Source organism: Triticum aestivum, chromosome 5A, assembly GCF_018294505.1.
Source record: "Triticum aestivum cultivar Chinese Spring chromosome 5A, IWGSC CS RefSeq v2.1, whole genome shotgun sequence".
NCBI classification, from domain to species: domain Eukaryota; kingdom Viridiplantae; phylum Streptophyta; class Magnoliopsida; order Poales; family Poaceae; genus Triticum; species Triticum aestivum.
Genome location: NC_057806.1, coordinates 24,628,902 through 24,641,552, shown reverse-complemented (window position 1 = coordinate 24,641,552; position 12,651 = coordinate 24,628,902). Strand labels below are relative to the sequence as shown.

General features: G+C 48.8%; 2 protein-coding genes across 2 annotated transcripts; both read right to left on the bottom strand.

Annotated features, from left to right (window-relative positions):
* Positions 1 to 402: 402 nt before the first annotated feature.
* On the bottom strand, positions 403 to 2,184 carry LOC123106400 (DIMBOA UDP-glucosyltransferase BX8). The gene is made up of 2 exons (XM_044528581.1): positions 1,597 to 2,184; positions 403 to 1,499 (listed from the first exon to the last, which is right to left on the bottom strand). The coding sequence occupies exons 1-2, from the start codon at positions 2,084 to 2,086 to the stop codon at positions 625 to 627; spliced, it is 1,365 nt and encodes a 454-aa protein (XP_044384516.1). The 5' UTR covers positions 2,087 to 2,184; the 3' UTR covers positions 403 to 624.
* A 3,896-nt stretch (positions 2,185 to 6,080) lies between these two features.
* Positions 6,081 to 10,857, bottom strand: LOC123102083 (uncharacterized). The gene is made up of 4 exons (XM_044523367.1): positions 10,197 to 10,857; positions 8,535 to 8,684; positions 7,747 to 8,409; positions 6,081 to 7,597 (listed from the first exon to the last, which is right to left on the bottom strand). Exons 1-4 carry the CDS (start codon positions 10,545 to 10,547, stop codon positions 6,521 to 6,523), a joined length of 2,241 nt encoding a protein of 746 aa, XP_044379302.1. The 5' UTR covers positions 10,548 to 10,857; the 3' UTR covers positions 6,081 to 6,520.
* Positions 10,858 to 12,651: the final 1,794 nt, after the last annotated feature.

The window sequence follows — 12,651 nt, the reverse complement described above, 5'->3', positions numbered from 1 at the left end:
GTCGGTAAGGATTGATGTGTGTAGACGGACTCACGCGGGAGGATGGCGCTGTCTGGCGTCGTGGTGGCGTTGATGGCAGACCTGGCATGGTCGTGGTGTCAGTACCTGCTCTGAAGATGGATCGGTGGAAGATGACGCCGGCGGTCTCTGTGAGTGCGCCGAACTGGTGTGTGCCCCAGACCAGGTATATGGCTTGACTGAGGCCTCCTCTTTTAGATGTTAGGTTTAGGTGCGAGGTCTGTTTGGTATTAGGCTTGGACTATCGGCACCCCTTCATCAAGTGGATAGAAAATAGCGACAGATGTTGTTAAGATGGTGGCTTCAGACTTACTGGTGTATTACTTTATAAAGTTTTTATGAATAATTAATAAAGTGTGATGCAGAGGCCGGGGTCTTCCTCTCTTTCGAAAAGAAAAACATTATTTTACCGCAAGCCTGCTTTGATGCATGGAAGAAAGATGATTGTGTCTATGCAAGTGTGGATCCTGCTTTTACACATACTGCAAGCACACATTGCCGAAGCGGTGTCATTTTTTTTTCTCAGGGCATCGCTGACGATGATTCACCGATGAGATCATTATTCAATATCACGGGGAGAATCGTGTAGAGAAGCCGGCCGGCGACTCAGAGTGACAGCACGTACCGCACGAGATTGTCGACGGCCAAACTAGCAGCAACACACTGGTCTGCTTGCAGCTTGAGGTCACGCACCTTCTCCCTCGCCCGATCCCCTTCTTCCCCGAGCATCACCATCCTCACCCTCTCGGCGACCCTGACCCTGTCGATCACGTCTCCCACCTCCAGCCCGACGCCCCACCGGTGCGTCACGTACCTCGCGTTCACCGTCTGGTCCGCGAAGCACGGCTGCGCGAGCATCGGCACGCCGGCGCACACGCTCTCCAGCGTTGAGTTCCAGCCGCAGTGCGTCCAGAAGGCGCCGACGGCCTCGTGGGCCAGGACCTCCAGCTGCGGCGCCCATGCCACCACCTTCCCCCTGCTCCTGGCTTCCTCGTCGAGCCCGTTGGGTGGTTCGTCGGCGCCGCCGCCGCGAACGGAGCCGGGCCGGACGACCCACAGGAACGGCACGCCGCTGCCCGCCAGCCCCCACGCCATCTCCTCGAACACGCCGCGGTCGACGCGAGCGACGCTCCCCAGGCTCACGTACAGCACGGAGCGCGCCGGGTGCGCGTCCAGCCACGCCAGGCAGCCGCGGTCTGGCGCGTGCAGGCCGTGCTCCGCCGGTGCCGGCCCGGGGCACATCCTGTGCAGCGGGCCGACCGCGAACGCCGGACAGGACAGCTCCTTCTCTATCCTGGCCAGCTCCGGCGCCTCGATGGCGTCGAACGAGTTGAGCACGACCCCTGACGCGGAGGCCCGCGCGGCGTCGGCGACGCGGGAGATGAAGCCGCACAGCGCGTCCACGTCGCTGCCGTCGATGCGGATGAGGTCGCGCACGCGGAGCGGCTCCAGCTCCGGCACAAGCTCGTCCCGTCGCTCCTCTGCAACTGCACACAAAGTTCACAAGCATCCATCGATACATGCGCTCCAAGGTTGAGTACGTCGAATTCAATTCAATGAACTCGCACCACGACTTGCCTTTGATTGGGACGTAGCCGGCGTCGCGCAGCCGAGGGAACGCAAGCAAGCTGCCGAACGTGGCGGCGCTGTCCGTGCGGAGCGCGAGCACGGGGACGCCGAGCGCGCTCGCCGCCCCCAGCGCCGCGTACCACTGCCCGTCGACGACGGCGCAGGCCACGTCCTCGCGGCGCAGCAGCGATGCCAGGGCCTCCCGGAAGGGCGCCTCGCAACCGCTGTTGAGGGCCAGGAGCTGCGCGACGATGTCGGCGTCGGGGGAGGTGGCTGAGGTGGGAAGCGCCTCGTGGATCGGGACGAAGGCAAGCTCTGGGTGCCGTGTAGGGTCAGGCGCGTTGAAGTCGGTGTGGAGGACGGTGACGGGCAGGCCGCGGGCGCGGAGGAGCTCGGCCAGCTGGAGCATGGGGCTGAGGTGGCCCTGGAACGGCAGCGGGAACAAGACGACCCGGCGGCCGACGGCGTGGGGTGCCTCTTCTTTTTCTTGCGTCGCCATCGTCGCCGGCTAGCCACACCAAAGCACAAGCAATGAGGCGGACGGGGATCGATCGATTATTGTAAGCACGCAGCTAGCTTCCCTTACCAAGCGGAGGAGTGGTGTAGTATTTTTTTTGTTTATTTTGAGCGACTTAGCAAAGGTAGCAGCCCATGTACTATACTTAGTATTTTTTATATTGGACCTGTCAGCAAATTAATCAAATAATTAGCATCTTGATGTATGGGCATCTACCCATTTTATCATACTGATTATTTGGCAAAAGTTGTTGCACATATGAATGCAAGCGCCCTGCGGGAAGAAGAAGAAAATCTGAGCCTCTGAACAGGATACCATTCACTATTCAAAATGTCCGAATCTGCTTTTCGTATTTGCCTCAAATTTCCAACAACAACAACAAAATCAGCATGATCTTTGAATTTTACTTTTCTTCAAAAAAAGAAAAAGAAATGTACAGTAGGTACAGAGGGTGTAAGATAGCTAGGTTCAAGGTGCAACCATGTGCACAAAATCCGGGTTGCGTGCGTACTCTAGTCCCAGACCCGGATTACAATTGCAGATACAGTCTGCAGTGATCATGCTTCAGGCTTTCATCTCTGAACCTTCTACAAGTAGGAAGCCTAGTTTTCTGCTCTTCTGCAGTCTCTCTCAGTACATGTGCTGCATCACAGATGAACTGGAGAAACTAGACACGCCCCTTCTGCCCCAGATCAGAAACTGGACATGCAGTTTCTAACAAGGGTTTAATTAGAAATGGTACAGGTGTGGAGCTACAATGGGCGTACTTAACTAGACCCATTAAAACTTCAGTAAGCCAATTAATCAAACAATTTACCAGCATAGCTTTGAGTTGAGCACACACAACAATGTTCAGCAACAAAAGGGCACCACATATGCCACATTTTTCAACCCCGCAACGGCTGTGAGAAGAGGTACCACAGCCTGACGGTGCCATGATAGAATTGGTAGAGTGCATGGGCTAGCTATTGCGCCTGCTTGGTAAACCTCTGCAATTTCCACCTCCTTTTTTTGTTTTCTGTGCCCTTTTTGAAATTTGTCAAGAACTTCGAAGGAATTTTGGAAGTAGAAAAAATGTTTCACCAATCAAAATTATTTTCATGGTAAATTTTGATGCAGCTTGCTTTACTTGTTACTTCCTCCGTCCCAAAATAAGTGTCTTAAGCTCAGTACAAAGTTGAGACACTTATTTTGGGACGGAACGAGTATTATTTTTCCTTTTTTTCCTTATCAGCTCAGCCATGAGCCGTGGGCCATCTTATTCATGATGGCCACTTTGTTTTCTGTTTTGGAACTGAATATAGTAGCACTAGTCAAATGCACATTCTCGATAATTTATGACCATGCTGCAATAAGGAATGGCCGACACAAATAATTAGAGCAACTCCAGCGGGCCGACTCATTTCGTCCGCGCGTGTCCGTTTGAGTCGGCGCGGACAGAAAAGTCGGCCCAACGCGCCGACCCAAACGGACGCACATCCACTTTTCATCCGCCTGTCGATCCATTCCCGGCCCAATTTTGATCTTGATTCGCGTCGGCACGAACATGAAGCGGACGTGTGCCTCTGCCAGCAGCCGGTGCCGACATACCTCCCCCCAACGCCGCCACCACCGCCTCGCTGCCGGGGCACCGAAACTTCCCACCCACCCACCCACCCCCCTCCCCCCTCCGACGCCGCCGTGGGCAGGAAGCCGCCTCCCCGCCCCGGCCAGCTCCTTCGTCCGGCACCGCCCGCTGTCCTGACACCGGACGCTCCTCGGACTCCGCCAGGTCAGCCACCTGGTCCAAGGGAGGCACGCGTCTCTTCGCCGGCCAACTTCTGCGTCGACGCCCACAAGCTGTTCGACAGTTTGCCAAGATACAAAATGGACTCCGCCGATGAGTTTTTTTCCCCACAATTTCCTTTGCGACTCCGACGATTACTCGTCCAAGGAGGAGGAGATCTTGGCTGTCGTGTTGGTCCATGACCACCTAATAAGCAGTAGTCGTTGTTCCATGGCTCGATCCCAGGCCACCTTCCGGCGTTGAATCGCAACCAAGAGAGTCACCATTTCCTTCTTTGGTGGTACATGTTGCGGAAGTACTCCCTCCGTAAACTAATATAAGAGCTTTAATCACTACTTTAGTGATCTAAACGCTCTTATATTAGTTCACAGAGGGAGTACTTGGCATGCTTTGCAGCTCGTCTTCTGGGATGTTATGGACGAATGTTGTTGGGACATGCACATACTGAGCAAATTATCAAATAATTAGTATCATGATATATGGCCATCTGTGGAAATTTGGTATGGGCATTTGATCATAATATTTTGCAAAAATATGAATGCAAGCGCTCTGCAGAAAGAAGAAGAAACTGAAGCCTCTGAACAGCATATGTATGAATTATTTTATTCTATTTTGCGAGGGACGGATTTGTTTTCTTGTTGCCGCAAACTTTCAAACCCGACAAAATTTCAACAAGGGCTTTGATATTATTTTTTCAAAAAATACAATTTTTGTAGTAATGCGCAACTGTGTGCCCAAAATCCATGTCTGCATGTGTATGTACTTGTGTCCCAGACATGGACCACAACTGCAGAGTTTCAGGCTTTCAACTCTGAACCTACTTCAAGTAGGACGCCGAGTGAGTTTTCTGCTGTTCCATGACAGTTTGAGCAGCCTCTTTGTGATGAGTTGTTGCCCAGAAATAGCCCATCACAGAGAGAAACCAGACATGCCTCTCCTTGCCCAGGTTGAATGGAACTCATGGATGAGATATTAGTAGTAATGTTCTTGCCTGTTTTTTTTAATTGCAGTTGTATACAAATGTCATGGCGATAATTCTAGCTATGACCTTTCATTCAGTTGATAGAATGATTAGAGATGCAACAGCTACAGGCGTCAAAACTGCCACAGGTGTACTTAACTGGACCCATTAATACTTCAGTAAGCCAATTAATCAAACAATTTTTTTTGAGGCAATTAACCAAACAATTAATCTGCATGGCTTTGAGCACACAAAAAGCCCCCCCCCCATATGCCAACTTTTTCAGCCCTGCAATGGCTGTGAGAAAGTACTACTGCCTGAGCCTGACCTGGCCATAATGCTGCTTTTATTTCGGTGCCATGAATTGGTAGAGTATATTGCTATTGCGCCTGGTTGGTAAACCCTCTGCATTTTTCCAGATCCTGTTGTTAGAACAGTTAGATTTTTGGTAGGAGTTTTTACAGGAACTTTGCAGGATTTTTACAGGCATTTTGACAGTAGACAAAATGTTTCTCCTACAAAAAATCTTGCCAAGGTAAATTATGCTGCAGCTTGCTTTACTTGCTGCACTGGTATTGTTTTTCTGTTTTGTTTTCAGCTCAGCCATTTTCCGGATCCTGTTGTTAGAATGGTTAGAATTTTGGTAGGAGTTGTATCTACAGGTCAATATGAGCCATCTGAATCTGATGAGCATGTATCTACAGGTCAGAGTTGACTCCAGAAAAGTGATGCCAGCTAGCATGAGCATTGAAATACACCAGATTTTTTTAAAATCCTATAAACAAATAAAGTTCGACTTTGACCTGTCACATGTACACACACGATGTACACACTGCATCTAACAGTTCCACAATGGCAGCTACAGCTCACCTGTCGCACTCGTCCAAAAAGAAATACATCTGTGGTGGATGGGATGAGTTCCCTGTCATGCACCGCAAAAGCAGTCGTTGACAGCGAGAGGCTTCACTAGTTTTGATAAATCTTTGCACTGATGCAGACATGAAACTGCTCATCATCCAAGGATTATGTCATGTTCACAAGATGATCCAACTCAATTAGTACTAGCTAGTGTGTTTTGCATTCACATGTCCACTTCCTTTCTTTCTTTCTTTCTTTCTTTCTTTTTTGAACTATAAACATGTCCCCTTCTTCAATCCAAATTCTCAGACCTGTGAAACTGGAGAACATGTAAACTGAAAGCAGTAGGTAAACATCTCAGGAGGGACACATGGCATAATAATTAGCATTAACATAATTAACATTGAGGATCTACTAAGGATGATTACAGGTCCCATCACCACTCAATTCAGGACGGCAGGTCGGAGCAGACAGCATTCTTCTTTCTTTGTACAAGATGAAAGCTCCTCCCTCCCATAGCCTGGCAGAGAAAGTGAAGGAAAACACACACACACACACACACACACGGAGCAAAACGGGAATTTGGTTCGGTTCGGTTACCTATACTAGTCAGTTCGGTTTCATCTTAACTAACTAGACAGCAAACGGCGCAAACCCGAGATGAAGCCAGATCTTCGACCCGGTTCACTTCAGGGTTCGCCCTGAAAAAGGAGCCTCTCTCTCTCTCTCTCTCTCTCTCTCTCTCTCTCTCTCTCTCCCTCTGTATGTTAAACGCCGGTCGATTAGCTCTCGGCAGCCATGGCGGCGGGCACTATACAACGGCGACTGCAGGTGCCAGGGGAAACTCCATGGCGGGCGGCGGGTCGGGCCAGCAAAACTCGAAGGGGGCTTCGATCGCGGGGGCCTGGGCCGCCGGGAGGGTGATCTCTCTGGGGCATGCCTCGGTGTAGTGGAACTCGATCTGGAGGCGGTGGTGCAGCGGCGTCGACGCCATGAGCCCCTTCTTGATGTCGGCCTGCAGCTCCCGGATCGGGATGGCGGCCAGGAAGCTCTTGATGTACTCCTTGCATGCCTCCTTGCCCTTGAGCACGACGAGCTCGGTCTCCTCGGTGTCGTCGGTTCCGCTGTCCTGCTCGGTGGAGGAGCTTTCCGCAGAATCCTTGTGGTGCGCGCTGGAATCAGGGCTGCCTTCTTTCTTTTCGGCTGGCTCTTTGTGAATTGTGGTGCTGTCGTCGAACTTCAAGATGTATGCCTGGTTGCAACCTTCATACAGCCTCTCACCAAGCGTATCAATGATGTAATATGCGTCAGCCTCGACCTTGAGAACAAAAAAATGGTCGTTCCAGCTGACAACATAAAGAGTAGGCTTCTCAGTGGAAGCCTCCGCTGCTTGGCTGATCTCTTCCCAGATGTTATCGAAGGACATGGCACCATCAAGGAAGTCAAACCCACTGCCATCCTCTGCACTTTCAGGCTGGAAAAACCCAACGAATGACTTGCTAGGAGCAACTGTGAGTGGGCGGATCTTGGCATGAAGTACTGTCTCAAGATCAAAGTGCTTGTCGGGGAAGCGCTCTCTATAGGTCTCATTCTCACAAAGTTTCCTCCACTCTAGAGATCCTTCTCGGATGAGGCTGTCAAACTGTGAGCGGATTGGCATCAGCTCCTGGTTTGCCTGGAACCAGTCCGCGATGACAGCCACCAGTGCGGTGCAGGCACTCTCCCCGGCAGCCCGTTCACTCCTCTGGTCTATTGATGCGAAGAACACCTGGGTGGAAAGCTTCAAATGCCCATCACGACTAAGTACCTCCTTTGACTCCCAGTTCCCCACAACAAAATTGTCATCGCCAAATACTGACTCCATAGTACTAACAGAACCACTTGATCCCTGAAAATAAGAAAGATCATACGCTATATCAGCAAGCCTCCAACGATGGTGCCACAAAACCAAGAAAAACAAAGGGAAATGGGCATGAAAGCAGTAAACAGAAAGTGAATATCAAGAATCATGTCCCAAGATATGAAAGAAATAGGTACCCCAGAAACGGATTCATCAGAAGAGGTTAATAGCCGACGATCATAGTCAATATCATCGCCACCCTCTTCGCCATTCTTGTTCTTCAACAAGGGTTCCCCTTTCTTCGGCAGTTTGACCTTTCTCCAAGGAAGTATGCTCCTTTTTCGCGGAATAACTACAGAGGAATTCTCCTCCGAAGTGGATGATGGCTCTTTCTCTACATGATAGCCGGCGTCAGATTTACGGTGACTGTAATATATCCAGTCCTCATGCTCTCCATCAATCCTTGCATGTGCATAAAAGAGGCCACCAGCTACATTCACAGACTGCAGCGAACCGTAGCTGAAGGACTTCCTGACAGTTGAACCCCCAAAGTCATCATCCCTCTGTCTATCATCTAGATCATCATCAGAGTCAATAACACAAGGGTATTCGGCGCCGTCACTATGAACATACTTATCACTGCTGTCATCCTCTCTCTTAGCCTTCTTAGACCTCCGAGTCGACACAAGATCTGTGATGATTTTCACCTTTCTCAGCCCAGCTTTAATAACAGAATGCTCATCTTTTCCAGAAGGAACAGAGTCACCAGAAGATGGTGACAATGGGACACAAGCAACAGAACGCTGTGCTGCATCTGATGATTGCTGAGGAAGTCTTAGTTCCACCAAACTCAGAGTGAGCTGAAAAAAAAGGACAGTAATTAACAAACTGGTTGACTATATGATATATGGTGTTCCAATGAGAAAACAATATATATTGGACAAGAAAGTGTCATTGGTTTATAGCATCATATCCACCAACATACATGAAGTGATGGGGAAGACTCAGGTGTGCCATTGGGCACCGATAATGGGAGGATGATCTCGATTTCCTCTTCAGGAGCAGATGTGTAATCTGCTAGGTTCAGTGATGCAGTTCCCAAAATTAATTCACCTTTTGGGCCTTTATTTGAATCCTGCAACAATAGAAACAAACCATTGAGAGGTCAGAATAAAGTGCAGGAATGCATTAGAACAGACTAATCAAAAGAAGATGCAAAGTGTTCTACACATTCCAATTTACACTAGTTTAACTCAGCAAAACTGGTAGCCTGCCTCATGTGGATTTGAATGCTGTGGTCAATTAACAATAGTTTAACTCAGCAAAACCACTAGCCTGCCGCGTACAGCTTTAAATGATGCGGTCATTTTGCACTAGTTCAACTCAGCAGAACTGGTAGCCTGCCTCATAGGAATTTAAATGTGTCGGTGAAGAAGTACAGTAGAGGGTATATGGCACCAATTGTAACTATCCGTTTCTTTTCCCTGATAAATGGGTGGCAACTAGCAAGCTCCCACTAGATTAGCTTCCAGTTACACAGTGTACTCAAAACAATAAATGGCGCAACGGCGAATCACCAAGCAAACAACATGACAAAATGACAATACCGCCAATCACAAACTAGTGGAAACAGCTGGGACAACAAGGCACGGCATCATTTTTTTCATTGTGTCGGTGTTTGTCTAAAGGCTCACAAAGCAACAATTGGCAGGACAAGTACAATAAGCCTAATCAATTCATGTATGGACAATCTCTCCTGAGTTTGCGAAGCCCGACAAGAGTATAATTAATCGTATATTGCATTATATCGCTTTCTCCTTGTACCATACCTAGTTTACAACAGCAAAGCTGAAGCTACTAATATGAACAACATAGATACTTATCATTAAATCAACAGCTCGGCTTTCATATATTCAAATAACTCAGTCGCCAAGACAAGCATATACTGGCTAAAAAACACCTCATTGTCACCAGTAAGCTATTCTAAATTTGCAATAAAGCTAAACCGATTTGTAGATTCCAAATAACAAACTACATGGCCTAACCACCAGAATCCTAATCATTGAACATCACAATAGCCAAAAAGGGCAGAAAAGTGGCTAAGATCAATAATCCTATCGTCAGAAAAACTGAAATAAAAACCAGCACCAACCACACTGCTTGCATGTTTTTCAGAAAAAAAAACTTTTAATCAATTTTATAATTGTCTTATTCTGTTAAAGCTAATAATAAAATCTAGAATTGTCATATATTGTTAAAAGCTTGGGTTTGTTGCCTTGGATTGTTCTGTTGCTGTTGTAAAAGGCAAGATCCAAACGAATTATAAACACGTTATCGTTTTCAACGAAAAACCAATGAGACTGACTTTTTCAACGAAAAAAGTCAAAACTTTCACCATCACCATGACCGGGGATGAAATTCTAAAAAAATACATCCAAACAGGAATGATTCAAACACCCACGCGAAACTTTTAATCTAATGATCCAATCGAATCAGAATCGGCACAGAGTGCGGGTGGAGAAATCGTCAAAATAACATATCCATCGATCCAATTACGTCAAGAACATATCAAAATTACTTTAATTTCCACACGAAAAGAAAAAAGGTAGCAGTACGCGGAAAGAGAAAGAGGGGGGAGTGTGCTCAGATTGAGGACGGAGAAGGAGAGGTCCCAGGGGTGGAACGCGGCGGCGGGCTTGCGGTGCGAGGCCGCGGTGAGGGTGACCACGTCCTCGAACTCCTCGTCCCACGCCACGGCCGCCGCGGAGGGCTCCGCATCCACCGCCGGCGCCGGCGCCTCCAGGCGCGTGCGGTTGCGGCAGACCCGGAGGCCCTTCCACCTGGCCTTGGGGCCCTTCCACTTGAGCTCGACGGCCATCCTGGCCTCGGCATCGGCGTCCGTCGCGGGGGCAGGGGGCAGGCCCTCCGCCCGCCGCACCACCAGCCGCACGCTGAACTTCCTCGCCGCCGGCGGCCACGGCCACCGCATCGCCAACATCAACGAGCCTCAGAGAACTCTACCTCCGGCGTAGAACTCCGGCGCAGGAGCCTCCGCAGCGCCTAACCGAAAGGGAACTCCTTCTCCGTCCAAGAACGGCGCCTTGGGAGCGGATTGCGCCGGCGGGCGGGCGAGGCTGGAATCGGGCGTGATGGGACGGATTGCGGCGAGGGGGTGGGGGCGGGATTGACAAGGGGGGAGCGGATTTGTGTCGGGGCGGGGCGGGATTCGGGGAGTTCGTTGGAGATTGGGACGCGGAGGCGGAGGAGGAAGAAGAAGAATATACGAGGAGAGAGGAGAGAGGAGAGAGATGCACGGGGCGGACGGAGGAGAGTGAGCAAGAGAAAAATAATAAGGCTGGTCATAGTGGGAGTAACATAGGTAGTAACATAGATGCCACATAAGCAAAATTGGTGATGTGGCAAGTAGTTAATGAGGAGAGAGGCAAATAGAGTAACATAATATGTTACCATCACATAGCGGTTTCCAATGCATAATGAGTCTACAAAGTAATAAATGAAGGCAACTATATTACCACACCTATGACACTACCCACTATGAAGGTAGTAACATAGACTAGTAACATATGTATGTTACTAGTCTAAGTTACTCTTCACTATGACCAGCCTAACACACGCGGGGGCAGGAGGAGGCCCATTCTCGTAATTTATATTTTATTTATGACGAAAAGGTGCATGGTAGTTTACTCCAGGGCGCGGTGGGGCCCGCCGGTCGGCCTCCCGGATATTGTTATCCGTGGTGTTAAAATTCGGGTTAGTCGGTTGGATCTTTGGTTGCGGGACGTGTTTGGGCTGACGGCGGCCGTCGGATGCCGGAGCGAGGGCGGCGATGTGCGTGGACCGATGGAATAGGTTTGTTGGAGGACGGTGCGTTCATGTTTGTTACTGCTCGCGTATTTGGTGCCTTTGGGCCAGCTCCAAGCGGTTAGGGGCGCGGTTAATTGCTATGGATAATTCCTCGCGAAATATTGCACCCTCCGCTTTTAAAATATTGATATATATATAATATTCATTTCGTTTTAAAATAAGTGTCTTAAATTTGTACCAACTCTACTAAGCTTGAGACATTTATTTTGGGACGGATGGAGTAATAAGGTGTAGTATTGTTTTTCTTTTAATAAAGTCAAATATCTCTATTTTTTGGGCCAGCTCCATTAATTGGACCCATCATGAAAATATATGTTGATATTCTAGGAGTATTTATTTGGTACGTACTCCTCTGAAATTCTGACCGAAAACGTTCTATACTAGTTTACAGAGGGAGTATTATAGATCATCTTGATATTATTTTCCCCTATAAAACTCCTCTAAATTTGATCAAGTTTGGCTTTTGGAGACAGTAAAATGCCTTATATCTCGGGACAGATGGGGCATCATAAATGTGACATGTCGGAAAGCTATCGTAAATGAACGTTGTACACGTGAGGTTGTGTTTGGCCCCGGAGCTGTAATTACCGTGGATAAGGTGTCGGTAGTGTCGGTGTCGAACCGGTTTGTATCCTACGCCACGTAACACCGCCACACTTGTTAAGATAGGTGGCATATGGCCCACCCCCGTGCGGCGGCGGCATAGTGGTACGATGGGGAGGAGAGCTCGCGATCAATGCTCCGCAAATGTAGAATTCGGCCGAACCTTGTTGTATAAGATCATGCCATGGTGTGATCTCCCGTGTCGTGGTTATTTCTAACAACAAGCAAAAAATAGTGCATATTAATGTTGCAGAAATGATTTTTTCCATGTATGTCATGGAACAATGCTATCTATAGCCAAAGATAGGTTAGGAGGGGCAAAACAGATAGTACGCCGGCATAATTGCAAACGGGCATGCAGGGGTAGTCGGTGACATGTGCCTCACCCTGTGCAGCGGCGTAGCGTTACTAGGGGGGGGGGGGAGTTCATAATCAATGCTCCACAAATATAATGTCGTCTTGCATGTCGTGATAACGTCAAGCAGAAAGAATAGTACGTATTAATGTTGTAAAAATGACTGTTTTTCCTAGACTAGATGGCATGGCACGATATTATCTATAGCCACGGGTAGGTTAAGAGAGGAGAAGTCGGGACATATAGACAATATATGTAT

What these genes read in the sequence shown, in the direction of transcription:
- LOC123106400 (XM_044528581.1), bottom strand. Translation starts at nt 2,086, where the DNA reads ATGGCGACGCAAGAAAAAGAAGAGGCACCCCACGCCGTCGGCCGCCGG. An exon ending in CGGCTACGTCCCAATCAAAG is followed by an intron (nt 1,500 to 1,596) that starts GCAAGTCGTGGT and finishes GTGCAGTTGCAG; the next exon opens with AGGAGCGACGGGACGAGCTT.
- LOC123102083 (XM_044523367.1), bottom strand. Translation starts at nt 10,547, where the DNA reads ATGTTGGCGATGCGGTGGCCGTGGCCGCCGGCGGCGAGGAAGTTCAGC. An exon ending in TCTCCTTCTCCGTCCTCAAT is followed by an intron (nt 8,685 to 10,196) that starts CTGAGCACACTC and finishes CTATTGTTGCAG; the next exon opens with GATTCAAATAAAGGCCCAAA. An exon ending in AGTCTTCCCCATCACTTCAT is followed by an intron (nt 8,410 to 8,534) that starts GTATGTTGGTGG and finishes CTTTTTTTTCAG; the next exon opens with CTCACTCTGAGTTTGGTGGA.